The 23,205-nt window shown below is 44.8% G+C and overlaps 1 protein-coding gene across 1 annotated transcript in view; it reads left to right on the forward strand.

The window, feature by feature from the left end:
* The window catches only part of PTPRS (protein tyrosine phosphatase receptor type S), a 366,190-nt gene that overhangs the window by 62,108 nt on the left and 280,877 nt on the right, over positions 1-23,205 (forward strand). The window contains exon 3 of the mRNA XM_083179390.1: positions 14,790-14,935. Within this exon, the coding sequence (XP_083035516.1) occupies positions 14,790-14,935 (146 nt within the window). The remainder of the gene's footprint in view (positions 1-14,789; positions 14,936-23,205) is intronic.

Here is a 23,205-nt window from a genome sequence, read left to right on the forward strand (position 1 = left end):
TTCACAACAGCTGGAGGGCCACAGTTTGAAGACCCATGATCTTGAGAATGGTGAGGTATCAGCCGAGAACTAGATGGGGGGACCTGGTCAATGAACTCAAGAGATCTGGGACAACAGTCACAAATGTTATCATTAGTAACACTACCTCATCATTGATTCAATCCTGCAGTGCCCAAAAGGTCCCCCTGCTAAAGCCAGCACATGTCCAGGCCCATCTAAAGTTTGCCAGTGACCATCTGGATGATCCAGAGGAGGATTGGGAGAATGTTATGTTGTCAGATGACAGCAAAATATAACTTTTTGTTATAAACTCCACTCCGTGTTTGCAGGGAAATGAATGATGATTGGCCTCTCAAAAACACCATACCCACCATGAAGCATGTGGGTGGAAACCTCATGCTTTGTGGCTGCTTTTATACAAAGAAGACATGACAACTGATCTGTATTAAGGAGAGGATGAATTATATCATGAGATTTTGGCCAAAAACCTCCTTCTCTCAGTAAGAGCATTGAAGATGTAACATGGCTGGGTCTTCCAGCATGACAGTGATCCCAAACACACCGCCCGGACAACTAAGGAGTAGCTCCGTAAGTAGCATTACAAGGTCCTTCAGTAGCCTAGCCAGTCTCCAGACCTCAGCCCAATCGGAAATCTGTGGAGGGAGTTGAAAGTCTGCGTTGCCTAGCGACAGCTCCAAAACATGTCAGATCTAGAGAAGATCTGCATGGAAGAGGCCAAAATATCTGCTACAGTGTGTGTACACCTGGTCAAGATCTACAGAGAAACATTTGACCTCTGAAATTGCCAACCGAGGTTATATTACAGTATTGAGTTTAACTTTTTGATTGTCCAAATATTTATTTTCTGCAAGAATCTCTTAGACAGATCTGTCACTCATCCCCTGTGTGTATAACGCTGGGCGGAGTTATAAGAGTGATTGACAGCGTTATACACACAAATTCTAGCCAGATTCTGCCTTAGAATACCGCCCCCCACCCAGCATAATACACAAACTCTCCCCCCCTAGGGAAAAGACCAGCGTTATATACACCCCCCCCCCCCCCTGGAGAACACACACCACCACCCCCCGGAGCAGCAGGTCCGCCCGCACACCCCCCACCTTCCCCGAAGCAGCGGGTCCAACCACTCCCCCCCCCCTGAGGGCTGGGTCTCCCTCACAACCACACACTAAATTGACACCCATCCAGCACCCCATACCACTACACCACCAACACATCATCACTCACACCTCACCTCCCTTTAGCTTATCTTCCTTATTCCTGCACCCTACAACTTAATCTATCTATGTGCCCTCTCACACCTCTGCCTAACTACCCCAACACCCGCACTTAATATACAACCACCCAGCAGCCCATAGCACTACACCTCTGTCCACGCATCATCACTCACACCTCCCTTATTGTTATCTCCCTTAAGCCTGCACCCTACAACCCTCTCTGTGTCTGTGCACTCACACATCAACACACACACTGCATATACACCCATACCACTACACAACCAACGCTGCTTTACTCACCTCACATCTCTTAAGATTATCTGCCTTACCCCTGCACCCTACAACCCATTCTAGGTGTGTGTGCACTCTCACATATCTGGCTAACTACCGCAAACCCCCCCACACTAAATATACACCCACCCACCACTCCATAACAATACACCCCCAAAGCCTCATCACTCACACCTCCCTTAATGTTATCTCAAATAAGCCTGCAACCTACAAACTACTTTAGGTGTGTGTGCACTCACACATCTGCCTAACGAACGCAACACCCACACTACATAAACACCCACACACCACCCCATACCACTACACACCCAACGCCTCATCACTCACACCATTTCAGTGCCAAAACATTATTCATAACGCTATAACAGCCTACACCCCCTACACAATTATATGCACTTTAATTTTACAACATTTCAGCTCTCGCTCACATAGCCTTTAAGCACATCCTTCACCAAATAACAAACATACATCACACTCAAATATATTTCTACTTTGAATGGGGCATAGCCCCTTATGACGGTGTAAAGAGTGCCCGAAGGGCGCGATGAATCACCTAGTATACAAAGAAATCATACAATGTGATTTCCTGTTTTTTCCCCCCACATATTGCCTCTCACAGTTCAAGTGTACCTACGATGGAAATTAGGAAAAAGTATGTTGATACAGTATTATTTGTTAGCATTATTGTTTACCATTATTTTTTATAGCGCACACATATTCTGCAGCACTTTACAGAGAATATTTGAAGATTCACATCACTCCCTGCCTCAGTGGAGCTTACCTATCACATGTACATACACATACATTTATTCTACGGTTAATTTTCTTAGGAGCTAATTAACCTACAGTATATTTTTGGATTGTTGGAGGAAACCAGAGTACCTGTAATAAACACATGCAAGCACAAGGAGAATATACAAACTCCGCACAGTTACAGCCATGTTAGGAATTGAACCCATGACCTCAGTGTTGTGAGGCAGTAATGCTAATCATTACACCGTTCGTGCTGCCCAATATCTTACTCTTTTCAGGAAAACTGTTTAATAACATCTTAATAATGTACATTTGCACATATGACTAGTCATCGTTATACACAGTTCCGGATTTAGGGGTCTTGCCGCCCCCAGGCACCACACTGTTGGACGCCCCCCTCCTCCGTGTACCTGGCCAGCCCCTGGTCGGCACTCAGTCCCGCCGCCCGGCTCAGCCTCTCTGCCTTCTCCTGCAGCTGCCGCTCCTCGCACTGCAGGTTGGTGACAGAGCTGGAAAGCGGCCCCGCCAGCGCGTCCTCCAGCTGCCTCTCCATGCCGATGGAACATCTCTGCCTGCAGCCCCTGCAGGGTCCCCCTGTCATCCTTCTGCAGCTGGCGGCCGGCCACACTGACACCTCAGCCACTGACACCTCAGCCTCTAAAGGGAGAATGCATGCGGCCCGGCACAGGCAGCACCCTTAGAGGGAGCACTATCGATGGCTGCAGCACACAGTACAGCCTCGACCTGGCACAGGTCACTAGCTCCAGGTCTCTATGGGCAGCTGTGCAAAGGGGTGATATCAGTGCTCCTGCTTCCTGCTCGGCTATCCGATGCTGCTGCCCGTAGAGACCCGGAGCTAGTGACATGTGCCGGGCGAGGCTCCTGGCTGCCTGCCGCCCACAGTTTGTGCCGCCCCTAGACCCGTGCTTCACAAATCAGGCTCTGGTTATACATGTACATTGTTTCCATCAAAGAACTCTTCAGACAAAAAGCAGAGCATAGTAAAAAAGCCAGTAAATCATAAGTATGTTTCTGGGATAGAAATGTACAGTACTTTTACCCTACATCAGTGAATGATTGAGAGAAACACCCTGAGTCTTTTGTCGCAGATGTGTGATATATTTAGATACACAACATGACAGCAAAAACAGTGATATCAGGCGCATAAACAATTTTTAAAAAAGGCGGGTAATTAGGTAATAAAAGTTTGGGTACTTGTGTACTAGCACTGCGCCCACGATAATTAGTCGGCCGATTTTTTTTATCGCATCGCATGCCATACACCCGATGGCATGTGATGCGATTTTGACCCATATACGACATTAAATTGTATAAGCACCCTAATGGGTGCTTTTAAACTCCCTAATGGGCGCTTACAATGCTTAAATGCAACCCCACGCCACCCCCCAAGTATAAACGTGAACCCGAAGCGTGGCGAGCGCAGCGAGCCCGCGTCCTGCGAACTTTTCATATCCCCACTATCCACGTTGGCGTGGAGTTGATTTTATAAAGTGTGGCGAGCCCGAAGCGTGGTGAGGGGACGCGGATACCTGTGAAGCCCGAGAGGGGACGCGGATACCTGTGAAGGTATCCGCGTCCCCTCGCGGGGCTCGCTGCGCTCGCCACGCTTCGGGCTCGGTGGCTCGCTGCGTGGATAGTGGGGGTATGAAAAGGTCGTAGGACGTGTACCGCCGCCCCTCGCGGGCTCGCTGCGCTCGCCACGCTTCGGGTTCATGTTTATACTTGGGGGGTGGCGTGGGGGGGGCATTTAAGCATTGTAAGCACCCATTAGGGTGCTTATACAATTTATAATCGCATCCCATCGCATTGTATGCTATATACAATGCCATACAATTTTAAAAGTGTATGACATTGTAGAACATCGGCCGATATCGCATCGCATGCGATATGGTCTGCGATGCGATGGGCGCCGTGCTAGTACACAAGTACCAAAGTTTGTGACAAGTGCTGCTCTCAAGAGTGATTCTGCATCACTCAAAACAAATACCACACATTATCATAAATGAGAAGAGAGCGCAATTGCCACAATTTGCCACAAATTGAAAATCAGGTATAATATTTATTAATAGCACATAAAAAAGTGTTAGATATTATAAAATAAATGATTTAACATTGACACATGCACAATAATTCTAATAAACACTTGTTTCGCATGTATTTCTTTTAAATTAAAGTCACAACTATAGACAGTTCTCAATTCTCACCAGTGGCGGTCAAAGTTTGTGAGCCTCTGTTTGTTGCAAATCTTTGTATCTAGTTACACTTTCAGTGGATAACAACACAAGCACTCCAGGTGGAAGAAGGGTTAACTCCAAATTGTATTGTGCATACACAGGGTTGAACACAGGCAGTTGACAATTTATAGTTTCCAACGGGATAAACAGGATGAAGTGCCCATCAGTAGCAAATTGTCCCACTTGTTTAGGTACTTATGTGGTATCTGGGCTGCCGATTTTGTGATTGTATGCCTTACCTTAAGGCATACAATCAGATGCGATGCGATGCGATGCGATTCGATGCGATTTTGCATAGGATTCAATGTTACGAAGGTCCTGTTCATTTCCCCACTATCCAAGTGGGCATAGAGTTGATTTTATATAGCGTGGCGAGCGCAGCGAGCCACCGAGCCCGAAGCGTGGCGAGCGAAGCGAGCCCCGCGAGGGGACGCATATTTCTTAAAAAGTATTCTGTGTCCCCTCGCGGGGCTCGCTACGCTCGCCACGCTTCGGGCTCGGTGGCTCGCTACGCTCGCCACAGGTTTATGTCCAACTCCATGCCCACTTGGATAGTGGGGAAAGGAAAAGGACCCCTTTTTCCCATTAAATTCTATGTTAAAATGGACTCAGACCATTTTAACATTGAATCCTATGGAAAAATCTTGACCATCGCATCGCATACGATTTGGTCGCATGCGATGCGATACGATGCGATGCGATCCGATCCGATTTCTAAATCGGCAGCCCAGATACTACATAAGTACCCTTGTTTAGAGTTGCACACCAGAGGTAATTGGTACCCCGCCTGTCTACGGCAGTGGCAGGAGAGCTGTTTTTCAGGAGACCACTGGTTGTGAGTGACTGGAGGGGGAAAAGGGGGAAGAAGGGGGGCCGGGCAGAGAGCTGGCGGCTGTTGCCTGCAATGTACAGGTAGCTGTATCTCAGCTGATGTCCACAGAGCTCCAGCTCCAGACAGTAGGTCGCAAGGCTAGAGACACCTCAGGGTGTTTTCACGGCACCCGATGCTGCCTTGCCGGTCTACTCACAGTCCCCTGTAGGTAGCTGTACCTCGGCCAGTGTGTATGGGGCTACGGCTTCAGGCAAGTGAGCCACAAGGCTGGGATACCTGCAGCGTGTGGTTACGGCACCCAATACCGGTCCACTCACAGTCTCCTCCAGCACCTGATGTTATGTGCTCACAGTCTCCACGTCTCCTCCAAAGGCTAAGGAGGCGGTCCGGAGAGGTACACTCACAATTGCCTGGTCTCTGTCGGGCTCAGGAGCTGCTAAAGGATAGCTGTTTGTAGTATTAGAAAGTGTCCCACAGTGTCCCTGTTTTTGAACTAGAGACTCTTGACACGTTTCTCTGGTCTAGCAAGTGCCGGTTTCCTCAGAAGATTGTTTCTTAGTTCCAGTATACAGATGAAGCTGCTCCTGGGGATTCTATCGCCAATTGCCGCTGCTCGCCATCCGCCAGAAGGGGTCAGACGTGCAGGAGATGCGCGCGTGCCCTGTTCTGATGGAGCCCTTCCCAGGCTCTCCGCCCCTCCCCTGTAGCTGCCCGCACCCCTTCTAACCCTGCCTGTCTCCCTGAAGTGGAGACGGGCAAGGGCTGGGATTCCGCTCCCCGCCGCCGCGTGAAGGGGACTCGCCTGCGTGTGAGATGCTCGCGCATCCCCATCAGATGCGATGGGGAAACTGGCGATTCCCTGAGCTGGCTGAGATGCGCTACATTTGTATATGATAGAAAGATTAGTCAGGCATCTGCTGTCAGCTCAGGAGTTAATTAGTGTAGAGATAAGCCCCATACACACTAGTCGACTAGGGACACCACGGATGTAGCTAACTACAGTATATTGGTGGTGCCGCTGGTCAAACTAGATAGTGCATACACACTGAACTATATCTTTCAGTGATGTCACCCACCCCTGACCCTCATGCAGGTCATTGGCTTCATAGACCAAATTGACTTGAATGTACAACCAATAAAGGGGGGGGGGGGGGGTGTTAAAAAGTCACCTAGTGCATATGGGGCTATATAAAGTTTAGGCTGCGGTGAGGAAGGGTTATGGTTAGGCACTAAAAAAGGAGGGTTTGGCACTAAGGGGGAGGGTAACGGTTAGGCTGCGGGGTGGCGGGGATAGTTAGGTTTAGGCACTAAGAGCTGGAGAGGGTGATTAATGGGGTAGGTGGAGATATTTTCCCAGCCCCTGTCAGGATTCTGATTATTGGGATGCTACTGTCTGTCTTCTGGCCACCGGCTCCCATCCGCCAGTCTTGTGCTTGTATTCCATAAACCACCTAGAATATGTAATCAAGTCTTTATGTAAAGCTTTGTAGTAGTGTTTATTAAAGACTTAAAATAGGGGGGCGTGGCTACGGCGGCTAGAGAGTAGGACGTGGGACACTGAGGCTCCTCGGCTATCAATCCTGATTTCCCCATCCTGACCCCAGGCATCGCCGCATCCGACCCCGGAGAGGCTTCCCTACTGCCCGCGGTACCTGGTGAGCCCGTGGCACCCGCGATCTGGTGGAGGTGTGCGGCCGGAGCGGAGGGGACCTGGTGGAGGTGTGCGGCTTGCTCTTCATCGCGGCCCCGCTGTGCTGACTCAGCGCACCGTCTGCTCGCGGCGAGGGAAGGGGGTGAGTGCGGGCACTCGGACGTGGGAGCTGATCCGTGCTGACTTGCTGGCGGTCAGCGGCTCCATTCGTCCAGACTGCACAGTGTTGGGGCCTGTTATCTGGGAGGCGCCCTGGGACTCCGGCGGCCATCTTGGTGTCCAGAGGCGGCGGGGGCCCTCTGCTCCTGCACAGCGGGTGCTGTACCTCCTCCCCCACTCACACCTGAAATATATAAAAACACCCTTGTGCATACCCTGCTGACTGCTTGGAGGTGGCTGAGACCACATGGAACTTGATTTACCTACACCTCCCCTGCATTATACCTGATCTGCATATACTGTCAATCCTGTTGTGGGGTGAACCCCCATCTGTACACAGACAGGCCTGTGTATAATATCTAATCATCATGGTGAAACAACACCACCACTCCAGTGCTGCAGCAAAACTAGCAAAGTTTACCAGAGGCCCTGATACGCAGAGCCAGAGTACCTCCTGTGTGGACAGCCTGTCGGGCTCTGGAGAGCCAGTCGATACGAATTATTCCTCTAATGCTACTCCTCCTGTCACAGACTCCTTCCAACAAGTCCTGGAAGCTATTGCTGGCAGTGAAAAAAGGCTTTCAGATAAAATTGAAAAAGTACAATGCGATCTATCACTGCTCAGGCAAGATGTGCAACGCATTCGCGAACGCGTGGGAGAAGTGGAGACCCGAGTATCTACAGTACGGTGGAGGACGCGGTGAACCTCATTAAAACAACGGTCTCTACCTTAACGCAACAAGTAGCGAATATCCAGAGTAAGCTTCAGGATATGGAGGGCCGTCTAAGAAGGAATAATGTGAGGTTTGTTGGCTTGCCTGAAAAGGAGGAGGGTTCATCGCCTGAGTCCTTTTTAGAGGACTGGTTATTGGAGCTATATGGCAAAGAGTCTTTCACTCCTCAGTTTGCAGTAGAGAGGGCCCACAGGGTTCCCTCCCGTCCACTGCCTCCGGGGTCGCCCCCCAGGAATTTATTGCTAAATTTCGGCACTATAAGGACCGGGATACGGTCCTCCGGTTGAATCACACCAGGGGCCCAATGTGCAGGAATGGAGTGACTATCTCTACATTTCCGGACTTTGCCGTGGAGGTGCAAAAGGAGAGGGCTTTGTTTGTGTCGGTGAATTGCAGGCTGCGTGACTTAAACCTACCCTACTCTATGCTGTTTCCGGCCAGGCTACGGGTGGTGGCGGAGGGAGAAACCAAATTATTTAACAGTCCTCGTGAGGCGGCGGCCTGGCTAGACCGCTTTGCCCCTGGCGCCCGACAGTTGGCTCCGGACTGATCCTTCACAGGACTGTTGCACCCTATTGAGCTTTGTGTTTAGGGTCCCTCTAGCATTGATGCTATTTTCCATGTGTTTATATGGGGGCTTGCTCTATGTGTTTTTTGTGGGTATGGCTCTCAGTTATATGCTTTGTTCAGTTAAGGGTTGATGCCTTGCCAGTCAATGCTATTATATATGGCTGGGGGGCTTCATGGTTCGGTTTAGTTTAGCATTGGTAGCTATTATTTGATTGCTTCCTAGGGGATATTTGGGTTACTCCTGTTTATCCCCTTTTTGGTTTAGTTTAAAGGTTAGGGATTTAAGTATGCCACAGTTCGGGATGGTATACGGGGTGGGAGGTGGTTATAATGGGTTTTATTTGTCTCTGTTTCTTTTCTCTCTTTTCTTCCTTCTTTGTCATGCAACTCACATAGATATGCTATGGCTATGCATAGAGAATGTGTGGTGGGCTGTAAAGGCTATTGGTAGTGCATTGTACGATCCAGGGGGGAGATTCCCCCAAACTGCCTCTCCTTAATAACATTTGACCTTCTCCCTTAAATGTCACATTTTTCTGTATTAACCTGGAATGTCTGCGGGATCAATGATAAAGTTAAACGCTCATTGGTGCTCAGAATGATTAGGCAGTATGGCGCAGACATAACCTGCTTGGTAGAAACCCATTTGGAAGGTAATAGGTTGTTATCGCTACGCAGGTCCTGAGTGGGCTGGATATATTATGCCTCACACACCACGCATTCTAGGGGAGTTTCGATACTCATTAAAAAATCAGTACAATTTGTGTTAATCTCTATAAAAACTGGCCCTTTAGGTAGGTATGTCTTTTTGAATTGTAAGCTTTATTCACAGTCCTTTTTTGTTTTAGCGGTCTATATACCTCCTCCCTTTAATTATGAGGTTCTGCGGCATGCGGCTACATTTATTGCCCAGTCACCCGACACACCTGTTATATGTCTTGGGGATTTTAATAATATAATGAGTGTCAGTCTGGATAGGTGGAGGCCCCCTGGATCTGCCTCTCCAGGTGAGCGCCCCTCAACCTTTGCCAATTATATCCTGTCGTTAGGCTAATGAGATGCATGGCGTATAAAAAACCCTGATACCGCCCAATTCTCTTGTTTTTCTAGGACATATCACTCCTTTTCTCGCATTGACCTTGCCCTTGTCTCGCCCTCGGTTCTGCCGAGGCTCACAGATATTTGCTACAAAGCGAGAGGGGTCTCAGACCACTCTCCCCTTATGTTAACTGTGGAGGTGGGGTGCCCAAGGGGACAGTCCTTTTGGAAGTTGCATCCCTCATGGCTGCTTCAGTTCGGGGAAACCCAGGATCTCTAGGCCTTATGGGAAGGATATTTCTCTACTAATATAGGTACTGCCCCTGCCCCGGTGGTTTGGGACTCATTTAAGGCATATTTGAGAGGTACCCTAATATCAAAAATAGCTTCTCTTAAACAATCATCTAGAAAACGGGGGGTGGACCTAGAGGAGAGGTGTCGTGATTTGGAGATTGGGTATTTAAAAGATGGTTCAGTAGGGTCCAGATTGCTGTGGGACCAGGCACAGGCTGCATGGGTATCACACTTGGAAGAGGGCAATGCCCGCAAGCTCCTATTTCAGTCCCATCGTTGATATATGAGTGCGGACAAGACTGGTAGTCTGCTTGCGCACTTAGTGCATTCAGACCGCCCTATTAATTCAATTGCACAGATATATGATAGTGATGGGGAGCTGAAAACATCCACTGTAGATATTGCTGAGGTATTCTTTCTCTTTTACCAGGAATTATATAGCTCTAGAATGACGTGCTCGCGGGATGTCCTTTATGAATATATAGATTGCATACGTCTACCCGCATTATCTAATGATGCCCAACTATCATTGGAGGCCCCAATAACAATTGATGAAATCGAGACAGCGATCAGATCCTTCCCGAATGGCAAGCCCCCAGGTATTGAGGGCATTCCAGTGGAATTATACAAGTCCCCTATTTAGACTTATTTGCCCCCAGGCTATTGAAGCTATTTAACAATCTTTTCGAGCTTAAGGCCATGCCAGACTCTATGACGGAGGCCATTATAGTAGTTTTGCCTAAACCGGGAAAAAACCCTGATTACCCTGACTCATACAGGCCTATTTCCTTAATTACTACTGATGCCAAGATCTTGGCGAAGGTCCTGGCCAATCGTATGGGGAAAATTATATTGTCTATTATCCATCCGGATCAAACCGGCTTCATGCCTGGTATGTCCACCAGTAAAAATCTACTGCGACTGTTTACCCATCTGGAAGCAAAACATGCACAGGAGGTGAGTTCGGCCATTGTTTCGCTGGATGCCAACAAAGCTTTTGATTCTATAGAATGGCCTTACCTGTGGCATGTAATGAAACGTATGGGGTTTGGCCCGAATTTTCTGCAGTGGGTGAGGCTGTTATACCTGTGTCCGATGACCAGGATCTCCGTCAGTGGTCAAGTCTCGTCTCCCTTTCGCTTAGGTAGGGGTACTAGGCAGGGGTGTCCACTCTCCCCTGGTCTTTTTGCCATAGCGATAGAACCGCTTGCATGTATTTTAAGGGATCACTCAGAGGTGATTGGACTTGAATTGGGTTCAAGGACTGATACTGTGGCCCTATATGCAGATGATCTGCTCCTTTTTTTGAGAGCCTATAGATTATCCATGCCAATCATTTTACGGGTGATGGCGGAATTTGTGAGGTTCTCTGGTCTCACCATTAACTGGCCCAAATCATCCATTATGCCCTTGCGTGGTTTACCACCTCAGGACCCAGACGTTTCTCTCCCGCTGGGTTGGGTCTCCCAGTTTAAGTATCTTGGGATCATTATTACGAATAACCGTAAAGACTTTATCCCTTTAAATCTTACCCCACTACTGTTATATATTAAACATAAACAATTAGTGTGGACTAAATTGCCCCTAAACGTTATCGGAAGAGTCAGCTTGATTAAAATGATCATACAGCCCAAGGTACTATACATATTACAGCAGGCCCCTTTATATATACCGGTTTCCTTTTTCAGACAGTTGAATAGCTTATTGTCATCCCTTATTTGGGCGAAAAAAACGCCCCAGAATTAGTTTAATTACACTTACAAGGCCGAGAACGGAGGGTGGACTAGCATTGCCACATTTTAGGCTGTATTATTACTCGTGTCAATTGACTCATCTTAGATTATGGGTGTAGGCAGCAGATCAGGTATCACTTCCTGCTAATTTGGTCCAACAGGTATGTCCCACCGCTTCACCAACACAGCTGCTACTGGGTGGAAGATTGCCCGGGGATGCCCCTTTATTGGTTGTTCAAGCCATTAGGATATGGAGGGAGGCTCAACATTTGATGGGATTTACCTCTATAGACCCTGAGGCTCCCCTCTGGCACTCCACCGGACTGTCTGAGCTGGCCTGTCTATCGGGCAGGCGACTTTGGTCGTCCCGGGGGGTGGTGACAATTGGTCAATTGTATGAGGCCACTGTGCTGAAATCATTCCAACAGTTGAAAGAGGAGTATGGCCTGTCCCAAATATACTTTTTTTTCGATACCTACAGCTACGGCATGCACTTAACACCCAGATTAGTAACAGCCCACCTGTATTACAGTCTTCCCCTCTGAAATTGTTTGTAAATAATTTGGGTCAAACTAAGGTTATATCCCTATCTTATTCATTATTACTGTCATATGTACATCCGGGCCCCCCGTCTACTTTGAAAGCCCGGTGGGAGGGGGATGTCGGTTGCCTCAGTGAGGAGGAGTGGGAGGAGGTGCTGGCGCTTCCGAGACAGGCTACTGTATGTGCTAGATTTCAACAGATACAATTATTCATCTTACATAGGACATACTTGACTCCGGCTCGGTTGGCCACATTCAGAGGCCGAGCTACTGCAGAGTGCCATAGGTGTCACTACACTCCAGGTTGTTTTTGGCATCTACTGTGGGAGTGTCCTGTGGTGTTCTCCTTCTGGACCCAAGTGAAGTCTATCATAGCTTCCACTGGGATCCCAGAACAGTCATTAATACCCAAATTCTGTGTGTTGTGGGGAAGGGAAACTGCCCCCTTGAATAATATTGAATGCTTATATGTTATTAACTTATGTGCATTGGCTAAGACTCTAATAGCCCAATACTGGATGGCCAGTGCAGGTCCTTCATTGGCTGAATGGAAGGCCCTGGTGAATGCAACGGTACAACACGAAAAGTACGTTTATATGTCTCGTGGCTCACTACCTAAATTTGAGAAGTTGTGGTCTAGATGGTTAGAGTCCCCTCACTCCACGCTATAGGCTGGCCAATGGCCTGGCTTTGGAAGAATGCTTGGGACGTGACTGTCAAATGTGTTGGCTGTACGGTCGTAGCAACTATTGGAAAATATAGAATGCCCACATGAAATTGAACACATATTGTGTGGCTATTCATTGATGTCCTTTAATAGCAACCTGCTGTGGGGATATATACTGCATGATATCTTCTTTACTTTCTTTTCTTTCTTCTACCCTTTTCCTTTCCTTTTTTAAGTAGTTTCTTTCTCTGTTTTTGTATGTTTAGATGTTACTCTACCAATTATAAAATAAGAATTTTTGACAGTTTTTTTTTTGATGAACCGAATGCGGACACTGAATATTTCTAAAAAGATATTTTATTGAAATTGTTATACACACAGTATAATTCTTATGCATGAATATACAAAGCTGTTGATTAGTATTGAATTTGATGATTGGTAATTGTGCAACATATCATCTGCTCTGTACTGTTCGCATTGCTGATTTTGAAAGACTTTATTTAAAAAAAAAAAGACTTAAAATAGGTGTTTTAAGTATTTTAGTCATAAATTTGAAGTATGTTGTATAGAGAATTATTTTTAGTTGTTAGTGTTGAAACTACACTGCCTCCTGTCTATATCCGGTCACTAAAATGAGGCATACTCATAAGGAAATACTTGACTAGAATTTGTGTATCTACTTGACTTAGGCTGTGTTTTTTAGTTATTAAGGGAGGCAGTCACGATCCCGGCATTTAGTATAACGAGTCTAGCATTCTGACTGCCTTCAGAAGTCCGGCGTCGGAACATCAAAAACCTCCATAATGCCAATGCTGAAATACCGACAGTTGGTAACATGATTGGTGAGTATGCATGGTGGGTTAGAAGGGGGGGGGGGGTTAGGTTTAGGCACTAATAGAATTTTTGGGTTAGGCTTAGGTAAGAGGGGTCACATTTAGATGCTATGGAGGGTTAGGCAGCGTGCCATGTTCTGACGGAGCCCGCTGCCGCCCTCCGCAGCCTCCCTGCCCGTCTCCCTGAAGTAGAGACGGGCAGGGGCAGGGATTCCGCTTTCCGCTCCCCGCTGCCATGACTGCATTTGGTCATTGGCACAATCCAGCGTGTTAGAAATTCTGTAATCTCCAGTTCTGACCCAAAAGGATCAGATTCATTGAGTTGGGAATTTTTAACATGCACATTTTTACCAACCATTGTCAAATTAACATCCATAGTTTAGCGGATAGGATCAGTATCGGAAAGATAGGAAACTACGTAGTAGATATATGGCCTGCATTAGTGTACATAGGGGGTGATTCTGATTTGCATACTCCCTTATACATTCGTACAGGGAATTAGATGTTGAAGTTCTGCTCATGTGCAGGCCTTCTCTGCGGGCACCTTCAGAGACTTGCATAGTCTCCGAGGCACTTGCCTTGGGGGGGATCATGGAGTAGGCGTCCAGGGGGCGTTCGCATGCCCAGTGTTTCCTGGGTGTACCCACAAAATGCTCGGTGTGCCCAGTAGAATACTGCCTTCCGGGTGTGGTCACCTCTGCCCTCCCTGTTCTCGGAGCAGGGTGCCGCTAATCTAAGTCACCAGTAACTGATTTAGATTAGCGAGCTCTACAGAAATCATGGATGTTTATTCAAAGTGCTGCAGGGACATTCAGCGTTTAGCGGGGGATGGCCATTTGCACACCTGGGGGGCGGCATTACATAGTTTGCTGCTTTGCGTGCCAACCAGAATCAGGCCTATATATCAGTATCACTTTACTGTTCCTTTTTTTTTTTATTTAAAGAAAAGTTGCTCTATATTGGCGATAAGCATTTGAGCTCAATCAAAAATGACTGCTCTTTTTAATGGATATTATAGTTGTAACAATATTATACACCACATTATCATTATACCTGAAATGGTTTCTTTAATTCATGAGTAAATGCAATATATGCACTAAAATCCAAATATTTGCAGATGTGCTGCCATTATTTTACCAATGCTATTACTTCTTGTGTATTCTGGCTAAACTTTCATTCTCTATTTCTTGCTTTCAAAGGTCTCCCAGAGTTCACTAAAAAGCCCACAGATGAAATAGGGGTTTCTGGAGGTGTGGCTTCTTTTGTGTGCCAGGCTACCGGAGACCCCAAACCCAGAGTAACATGGAACAAGCGAGGCAAGAAAGTAAACTCCCAACGATTTGAGGTGAGTCTACAAGTTTAGCTTTGTCAGGTTATCATACCTGTAAGAATATGATATTTAAGAATATTCCACATTATCTTAATGTTTTGGGCAATGTCCATAGTTCTTTTGAACAGATGCACCTTTGGAGCGTACAGTGATCACAGATGTGTTTGGTCTTACTGGACTTGGGCTGTTAGAGTATTCTATCTCACCATCAGTAACCGCCTGTTACTGTGCCCACCCACTGTGCAGTTGGCATGTAATGGGCCAGATGCACTAATCTTCGAACGTGATAAAAGGGAGTGATAAACAACCAACCAATCAGCTCCTAACTTCCATGTCACAGGCTGTGCTTGAAAATTGTCAGGCAGGAGCTGATTGGTTGTTTGTTTATCACTCTCCATTTTATCACTTTTGAAGCTTAGTACATCTGGCCCAATGTGCTGCCACCATCAGACTCTTACAATTGGTACTTAGAACCACTTCTATATCTGTCTCAAATATAAGACTTCACATATCTTTATGGTTAAAAATAGTAAATTGAATGCATAATAAAAGATAAACAAAAAGCAGACATATGGTAGGTAGTAAACGTGCAGTTGACAATTTGTACAATTTATCTGTCCAATATCATGGAGTCAGGAGACTTCATCAAAGAGATGTTAAGGAATGGCATTTGCCAGATATTTCTAAGGATGTTAATTAGACTGGCAGGAAATTGATACAGGACATACATGCAGAGCCGGCCCTAGCCTAATTGACGCCCTAGGCAAGATTTTGGCTGGTGCCCCCTAGCACCGCCACTAGTTCCGCCTCTGACCCTGCTCCCCTTTCCCAGCACCATCAACCCTCATCATAGCAGTCATAATTTTGGTGCTCCTACCCGCAATATTTTAAATAGAAACAGTGCCCACATTCGGTGCACAGCCCAAAGAGGGGTGTGTTCTTGCTGGGAAGGGGCATGGCCACACAATAGTAACCCCAATTCAAATTACGCCACACAGTAGTGCAACTTTATTCACATTATATCATACGATGGTGTCCCTTATTCACGTTACATCACACAGTAGTACCACTTTACCTTATATACATTACTCCTCACATTATTCAAATTATACCTAAAAAATCCTGAGAAAATATTGTATTTTAAGCACCTCCATGGCCACACTGCAACCCAGCACAAAGCAGTGTGTGCTGGGCAGAGGAGAAGAGCTGCAGCTGCTGCTGTCACTTATGGGGAGGGGGCCCGGGGCCCCCACTGGGCCCTTCCATCAGACTTTGACCTGGGTAATTTGTATGCCCTACCCCTTTCTCTCGGCACCCCTGATAATACCACACAGTAATGCCCCTTACACATGACACACATTATTAATATCCTTATAAACATAATGCCCCTTACACATTATGCCAACCTTTATTAATGCCCTTCATACACATAATGACACACATAATGCCCCTTACAGATATGTTGCACATTATTAATGCCCTTATACACATGACACACATAATGCCCATTACACATATGTTGCACATTATTAATGCCCTTATACACATGACACACATAATGCCCATTACACATATGTTGCACATTATTAATGCCCTTATACACATGACACACACAATGCCTGTTACACATACAGTATGTTGCACATTATTAATGCATTTATACATGACACACATAATGCCCCTTACACATATGTTGAACACTATTGCACAACCAACCCACCAGCAGACAGCACTCGCACAGCCGCTAACACTGTGATCTCTGCCTCTGCTTGGATACAGATGTTTCCTCATACATCTTGCCTCAAAAGGCCATACAGCTCCTGGCCAGTTCTGCTACTGTTGGGTGCTTTTTTTGCTGAAAATTCGTCTTATTTGCATTGTTATGTGACCAGGACACACAAGGAGCTTCCGATGGTTAAAATGATATGTGGCATGCCTGTATTCTGTGTGCGACTGTGGCTGTACCTGCATACGGAATGCTATGTTACAGTGATTTCCATGAATACACTATTTCATATGCAGATACAGCCTCACTCACACACATAATATAGGCATGCTGCATATCATTTTATTCAGCAGAAGCTGCTGGTGCCCCTATGCGTTTGCCTATGCCTAGGGCCGGCTCTTCATACGTGGGTATATTCTGCAGTGGTGAGGATTCATTAATACATCAGAATTAATCCCCGTTAGCATGGACACCATTTTAGGAAATTCCACAATAATCCCTGGAGGGTATTGGCTGAAACAGAGGCTTGGCCTTTAGGGCTTCACAGTAGCATTAACTGATGAGACATGAACAGCAATGTGTTATTTTACAGTTTCTTTGTAAATATTACAAAGAATGCTTACAGAGGATGGTGCCTATTAATACTTTTAATTTAGTGTTTCCCAGACGTCATACGGTCATTAAGCCTACAACAACTAGGTCAACAAGCATTGGGTCAACACCACTAGGTCGACATGAGTCAAGGTCGACATGGCATTATGTCGACACACACATTAGGTCAACATGGGCTAGGTCGACAGCAAAAATGTCGACATGGGATTTTTCACTGATTTTTTTGAGCCGACATGTGCCGACAGGCGGTATATCATGCCCTACCATCCACTAGGGTGTGGAGGGAGAATAAAACAATGCCCGAAGCATTGCGAGTAAAGCGGTGCACTTCAAACTGTGTCCATGTCGACTGTTGACATTCGGGGCAAAAAAACAGTGAAAACCCCATGTCGACCTTTTGACTGTCGACCTAGCCCATGTTGACCTAATGCTTGTGTCGACCTTGATCCATGTCGACCTTGATCCATGTCGACCGTGACCCATGTCGACCTTTCTGCATGTCGACCTAGTGGTGTTGACCTAATGCTTGTCGACCTAGTTGTTGTAGACCCATTGATCTCAACCCTCCCACACTGGGTTCCATGGCTCCCTGGGATTCCATGGTTTAGTGGTTCAGGACCTAATGAAATGATTTATGGTCATGTGGAGAACATTGGATAAATTCTCTGTTTCAATGGAAGTGACAAATGCCTCTGAATTTTTCATTTGAATGCAAGAAACCTAGTTATTTATAAAAGGCTTTTCAGTATAATAGGCAGTATAAAAAAAAGTGTTCATCGGCAGATGGCCCAAATGGGAAAGGGCTTTACAATTGCATAGTGTCCGTATATGTGTGTGTATGTGTGTTTATATACTGTATGTGTGTGTGTATATGCACCGCCCCCACAACACTCATATACAATATATTGTGTACAGGATGTGTGTATCTTTCTAGCAGTTTTTTGCCCATGTATAGTCTATTGCAAATACATGTGCAATGCTTCCTTATGTTCTTTGTCAATTTTAGAGCCATAATTTATTAGAGCATATTGGTGGTCAGCCTGCCTTAGCTGAATGACCTGTTTATTTAGCAGCTTTCTATGGATTTTAGAGGGAAAACTAGGCACATGCTTTAATCAGATTTAATATCATCCTTTTTAATTGAATTGTTGAAGAGATAACTTGCCTTGCAGTCTACATAATTACATGTAAAGGCTAACAATCATCACTGTTCTTGTTTAAAGAATTATATATGAAGTTTGTTTATTGTAAAAAAAAATATTTTTTTATTCCTTACTGGTTATATCAAAATTCGTCATGCAATTAAAATAATCCCTTTTGATATTATCAACTATAACATGTGGTTCAGTTTAGTGTTGGACTGGGACATGAAGGGCCCACTGGGGAATGCAGTGGTCTGGGACCTTGTTTAGAACTTAGGGCCTTATTCTAGTTCACTCTTTCTGACAAAATCCTTCTTAGATGGATAAAACCATGTGCACTGCAGGGGGGCAGGTGTAAAATGTGCAGAGCGCATTCGATTTGAGTTAATTTTTTTCTGTGCAGGGAAAATACTGACTGGTTTATTTTTACACTGCAATATAGATTTCACTTTGAAGTAAAACCCCACCCAAATCTAATTCTCTCTGCACAAGTAACATCTGCCCCCCCTGCAGTGCACATGGTTTTGTCCATCTAAGAAGGATTTTGTCAGAAAGAGTGAACTAGAATAAGGCCCTTAGTGTGACTAATCTCCAGAAGGGGTGTGGTCAGCTGTATCAGAGGCTTGGGTAATCATTAAAGAGTGCGAGGCCTGGGCCCCATGAAAATTATATAATATATACTTCTATGATAATGTACTTTATTAATAATTGGAATGCACCGGATGTCAGCTGCCCGCCTACTTCCCTCAGAATGTGCATGCAGATCTAAGGTTGCTCTGAGCAACCTTAGATCTGTGTGCACGTTCCACATCATTCGATGGTCGGCGACCATTGAATAATGTGGGTGTTACCCCGCAGGCTGCGAATGGCTGTTTATGGGCCGGCATATCACCATTCACAAGGCGGGATCTGAATGACTCGCAAGGATGCAAATTTGCGCCTGAGCAAATCAACCAGAATAACCCCCTATATGTGGATACAGTATTTGGGTGTGCCCTAACAACTGTCATCTTTTAGTTCACTTTTGTGGTGGTAGACAGAATTGCGCTTCTGTTTGTCCACTCATTTTATGATAGGCAAAGCCAGAGCTCAAATTGGATAGTATTCCTGTTGCTGTCTTGATGGGTGGCCCATGCAAATTTAAGAAGTGCCAAAGCAAACTGTGTGTGTAAGGATAGACAAACGTGCGCAAATTAGCAGCCAGGAAAATCCGTAGAACTCAGAAATAAGGTTCTCCTTTAAAACCTTCACCAAAAATCACCAAAATACAAGATAGAGTTAACAGACTTATCCAGCGCTTAGTAGCGTGATTTTCTGCTGAAATTCCTTCAGCCAATATTCCACATGTAGGGATAAAACACAAAACCTCTTATGGTGTAGTACCACATGCAACACAATTTATTACATAAGAGACAGTTTCCTCAACAAGGAACAATAAAAACATGAATGATAATAGACATGTATCCAAAACAAACATTCATCCAAAATCTTCCGTTTGTCAGCATATAGGGGGTTAATTACCAGATCACTAGGAACTGTAGACGTACAGTTCAAAAGGGCATGATGTATTAATTCCCCGGGGTCAGGATACCGGCTCTCCTTCTCCCTCTGTAACGCCGTCTGGTTCACACTGTGTTCTGGATATCTCCTGCTGTATTGCTGCACAAAGCTGGATATGCGGTGCGGGCTGTCACCAGTGGTCACTCTGATTGTACAGGACTTTTTGTAGGTCTCAATATCACTTTGTTGTGCAAACAATTTAGAGCAGGTCTGGGCAACACCGGCCCTCCAGATGTTGATGAACTACACATCCCAGCATGCCTTGCATCAGTTTCAGCATGGCCACATAGCAAAACTAATGCAAAGCATCCTGGGATGTGTAGTTCATTAACATCTGGAGGGTCGGTGTTGCCCAGCCATGATTTAGAGGCACCTGCCTTTACATTTTTTTAATTAAAAATGTTGCAAGAGTTTTGTTTTGAGAATCATGTGAGAACATTTTGATCATGGTTTTCTGTATTAATAACTTGAAAAACAAAATGTGATTGGCGTAGAAATCTTGCTTTCTAAGTGCTCGCAACTGTGTCTATGTATTTACCATAGAAATACTGTATGTCTTAAAAATGGTAGCATTAGCATCAGAATAAAATGACAAATGTCTGACCATTAGTCAGCAAAATTTTATAAATTTGAATTTGTATTTCTTTTATTAATTGAGTAATATTTATAATTTTAAAATACATATTGTACAATACAACATATAATAAAATATAGTGATACTGAACAGACATAACAAAGCAACATATCTGAAATTTATTACCAATTTTAACATTCAATAACAGTGAATAGAACCAATACCTTTATCCACAAAAAATTCCTAGTATACGAGAGTATACATGGCCAATAAAGTGATTCTGATTCTTCTGATATGTAGCGCCTAGATGTTAAAATATACTTCTACATCGAGCCATTACAGTTATCGTAAAACAGTATTGGCTGTCTCATTTTACAATATACATTTTATGTTCATACACAGCCTCACTTATATTTACAAAAACAAAGAAAGAAAGAAATTAAAAGAGGAAAATATCTATCAAAATGAGTATCCCAAAAAACGATACTTATATCATTACTTAATATAACAACGGTGGAATTTAGACATTGCGCTGGTGGGTTGCTATAAATCTATATAATACCACATGCTTATCTCAATGACACAGGTCACACTATATGATTAAAAATAAAGTGCTTTATTGATTCATAATTATAATTTATATATATATATATATATATATATATATATATATATATATATATATATATATATATATATATATATATATATATATGGACTGCCCTGGGTGCCTTCTGATAATAATAAGGTAGTTGTACTTTGAACGGGTGCCCTCAAAGACAGTAGCAGCTGCCAATATATGTTGCAGGGTAGCGGCACTCACGTCACATCAATAATCAGATACTGTAGTCTGTAGTATATCAACGTTTCGCTAACTTTATTAGCGTCTTCAGGATCCTGAAGACGCTAATAAAGATAGTGAAACGTTGATATACTACAGACTACAGTATCTGATTATTGATGTGATGTGAGTGCCGCTACCCTGCAACATATATATATATATATATATATATATATATATATATATATATATATATATATATATATATATATATATATATATATATATATATATATATATATATATATATATATATATATAATATATATATAGTCCATGAATCAAATGCAAAAACCAAGGTGTCCACAAATGATGGGACCGGCACATCCATATAGTAAATAATCAAGTATTTAATAAGGCAGGCAAATCATACTCATCTACAGGCAGTAGCAGCTAAGTGACCACGGGTATTTTCATCTCAGTGGTAGCCATAAACGTGAAGCATAGTAGCCATACATGTACCCTGACGGGCCGTTTCGGCGCTCCTGCGCCTTTATCAAAGGGTAACCAAAGTATAGCCGCATAGATGCCCATAAAAAAGCAGTGGGGTGTACCACACTTACCTATAGCAGGGGTGTAAATGCCGCCATCGCGGTCGCGCTGCATCCCTCAATGCGTCCCACAACATGCCGGCGTCACTGGTCCACTCCCGGAAGTCCTGGAACCAAGATACCGGAAGCGGAACCAAGTAACGCAGCCGCTTTGCGTGGGGAGCAGTTCAGGGTGCCGCGCCAGCTGGAAATGGATAGCCGTTTACCCCCGTTGCCATGGTAGCGCGGTATTTCCAGTACCTCCATTAAAAAAATAAACAAACAATAAGAACCAGGATCATAACGTAGTTAACGTGTGGGGTATATCCCAGCCAGCGCCTATTAGTGCAAATAATCATCCATACTAGACCGTGTGATATACGGCGCACCACAGAGGATGCTTTAAAGAGGAACGCAATTATATTTACTGGCAACATGGCTACGTATGTACCCCACGTCAATTACATAAACAGTGAATACACAAGATATAGAAGAAAAAATCATAAAAATAAAAAAGGTAAAGGAAACTTATAGAAAAACTATTAAAGGCACCATAGAAACAACGTGTGCCAGCATTGCATGCAGTAAATAGTGGTCAGTGACCAATAAACCATAAAGCTCTTTCAGGTTTATCCCAATGTATTCTAGATAAATATAGACATATTAATCTCCTCATTAAGTCCTTGAGGGGCAAGCGATTGTAAATTATAAATCCACTGACTCTCACGTTGGAGTAGTCTCTTATGTCGATCACCCCCTCTCCTCAACGGGGGAATATGATCGATCGGGATAAATTTGAAATCACCCATCTTATGGCCATTCATCGCAAAGTGTCTTGCAAAAGGGGGAGTTGTGTTCTCCACTTTGATTAGTGCCTTTTTTATTGAGGACCGGTGAGCTGCAATCCTTTCTTTTAGGGTACGGACAGTCTTGCCCACATAAACTTTCTGACACGGGCACAATACAGCATATACGACAAACTTAGTGTCGCAATCCATACGATGTTTCAAATGATAGATCCGACCCGTTAGTGCATGTTGCCAGCTACTGCCTGTCAAGATGTGTTTACAGTTAACGCACCCGGAGCACTTGAACGACCCTTTCTTGGTACTAAGCCATGTACCCGGTCTGTCTACACGTGGACTGATGTCTGAGTATACCACGTGTTGCTTGATATTTTGGCTCCGTTTATAGCAGAAAAGTGACGGCTTTTTGCAAGTTTCACCCATGATGGGGTCTGTGCGAAGGATATGCCAATGTGTCAGAATTGCCGATCTTAATTTGCCCGATGTAATGGAAT

Source organism: Crinia signifera, chromosome 1 (genome assembly GCF_055691185.1).
Source record: "Crinia signifera chromosome 1, ASM5569118v1, whole genome shotgun sequence".
Taxonomy (NCBI): domain Eukaryota; kingdom Metazoa; phylum Chordata; class Amphibia; order Anura; family Myobatrachidae; genus Crinia; species Crinia signifera.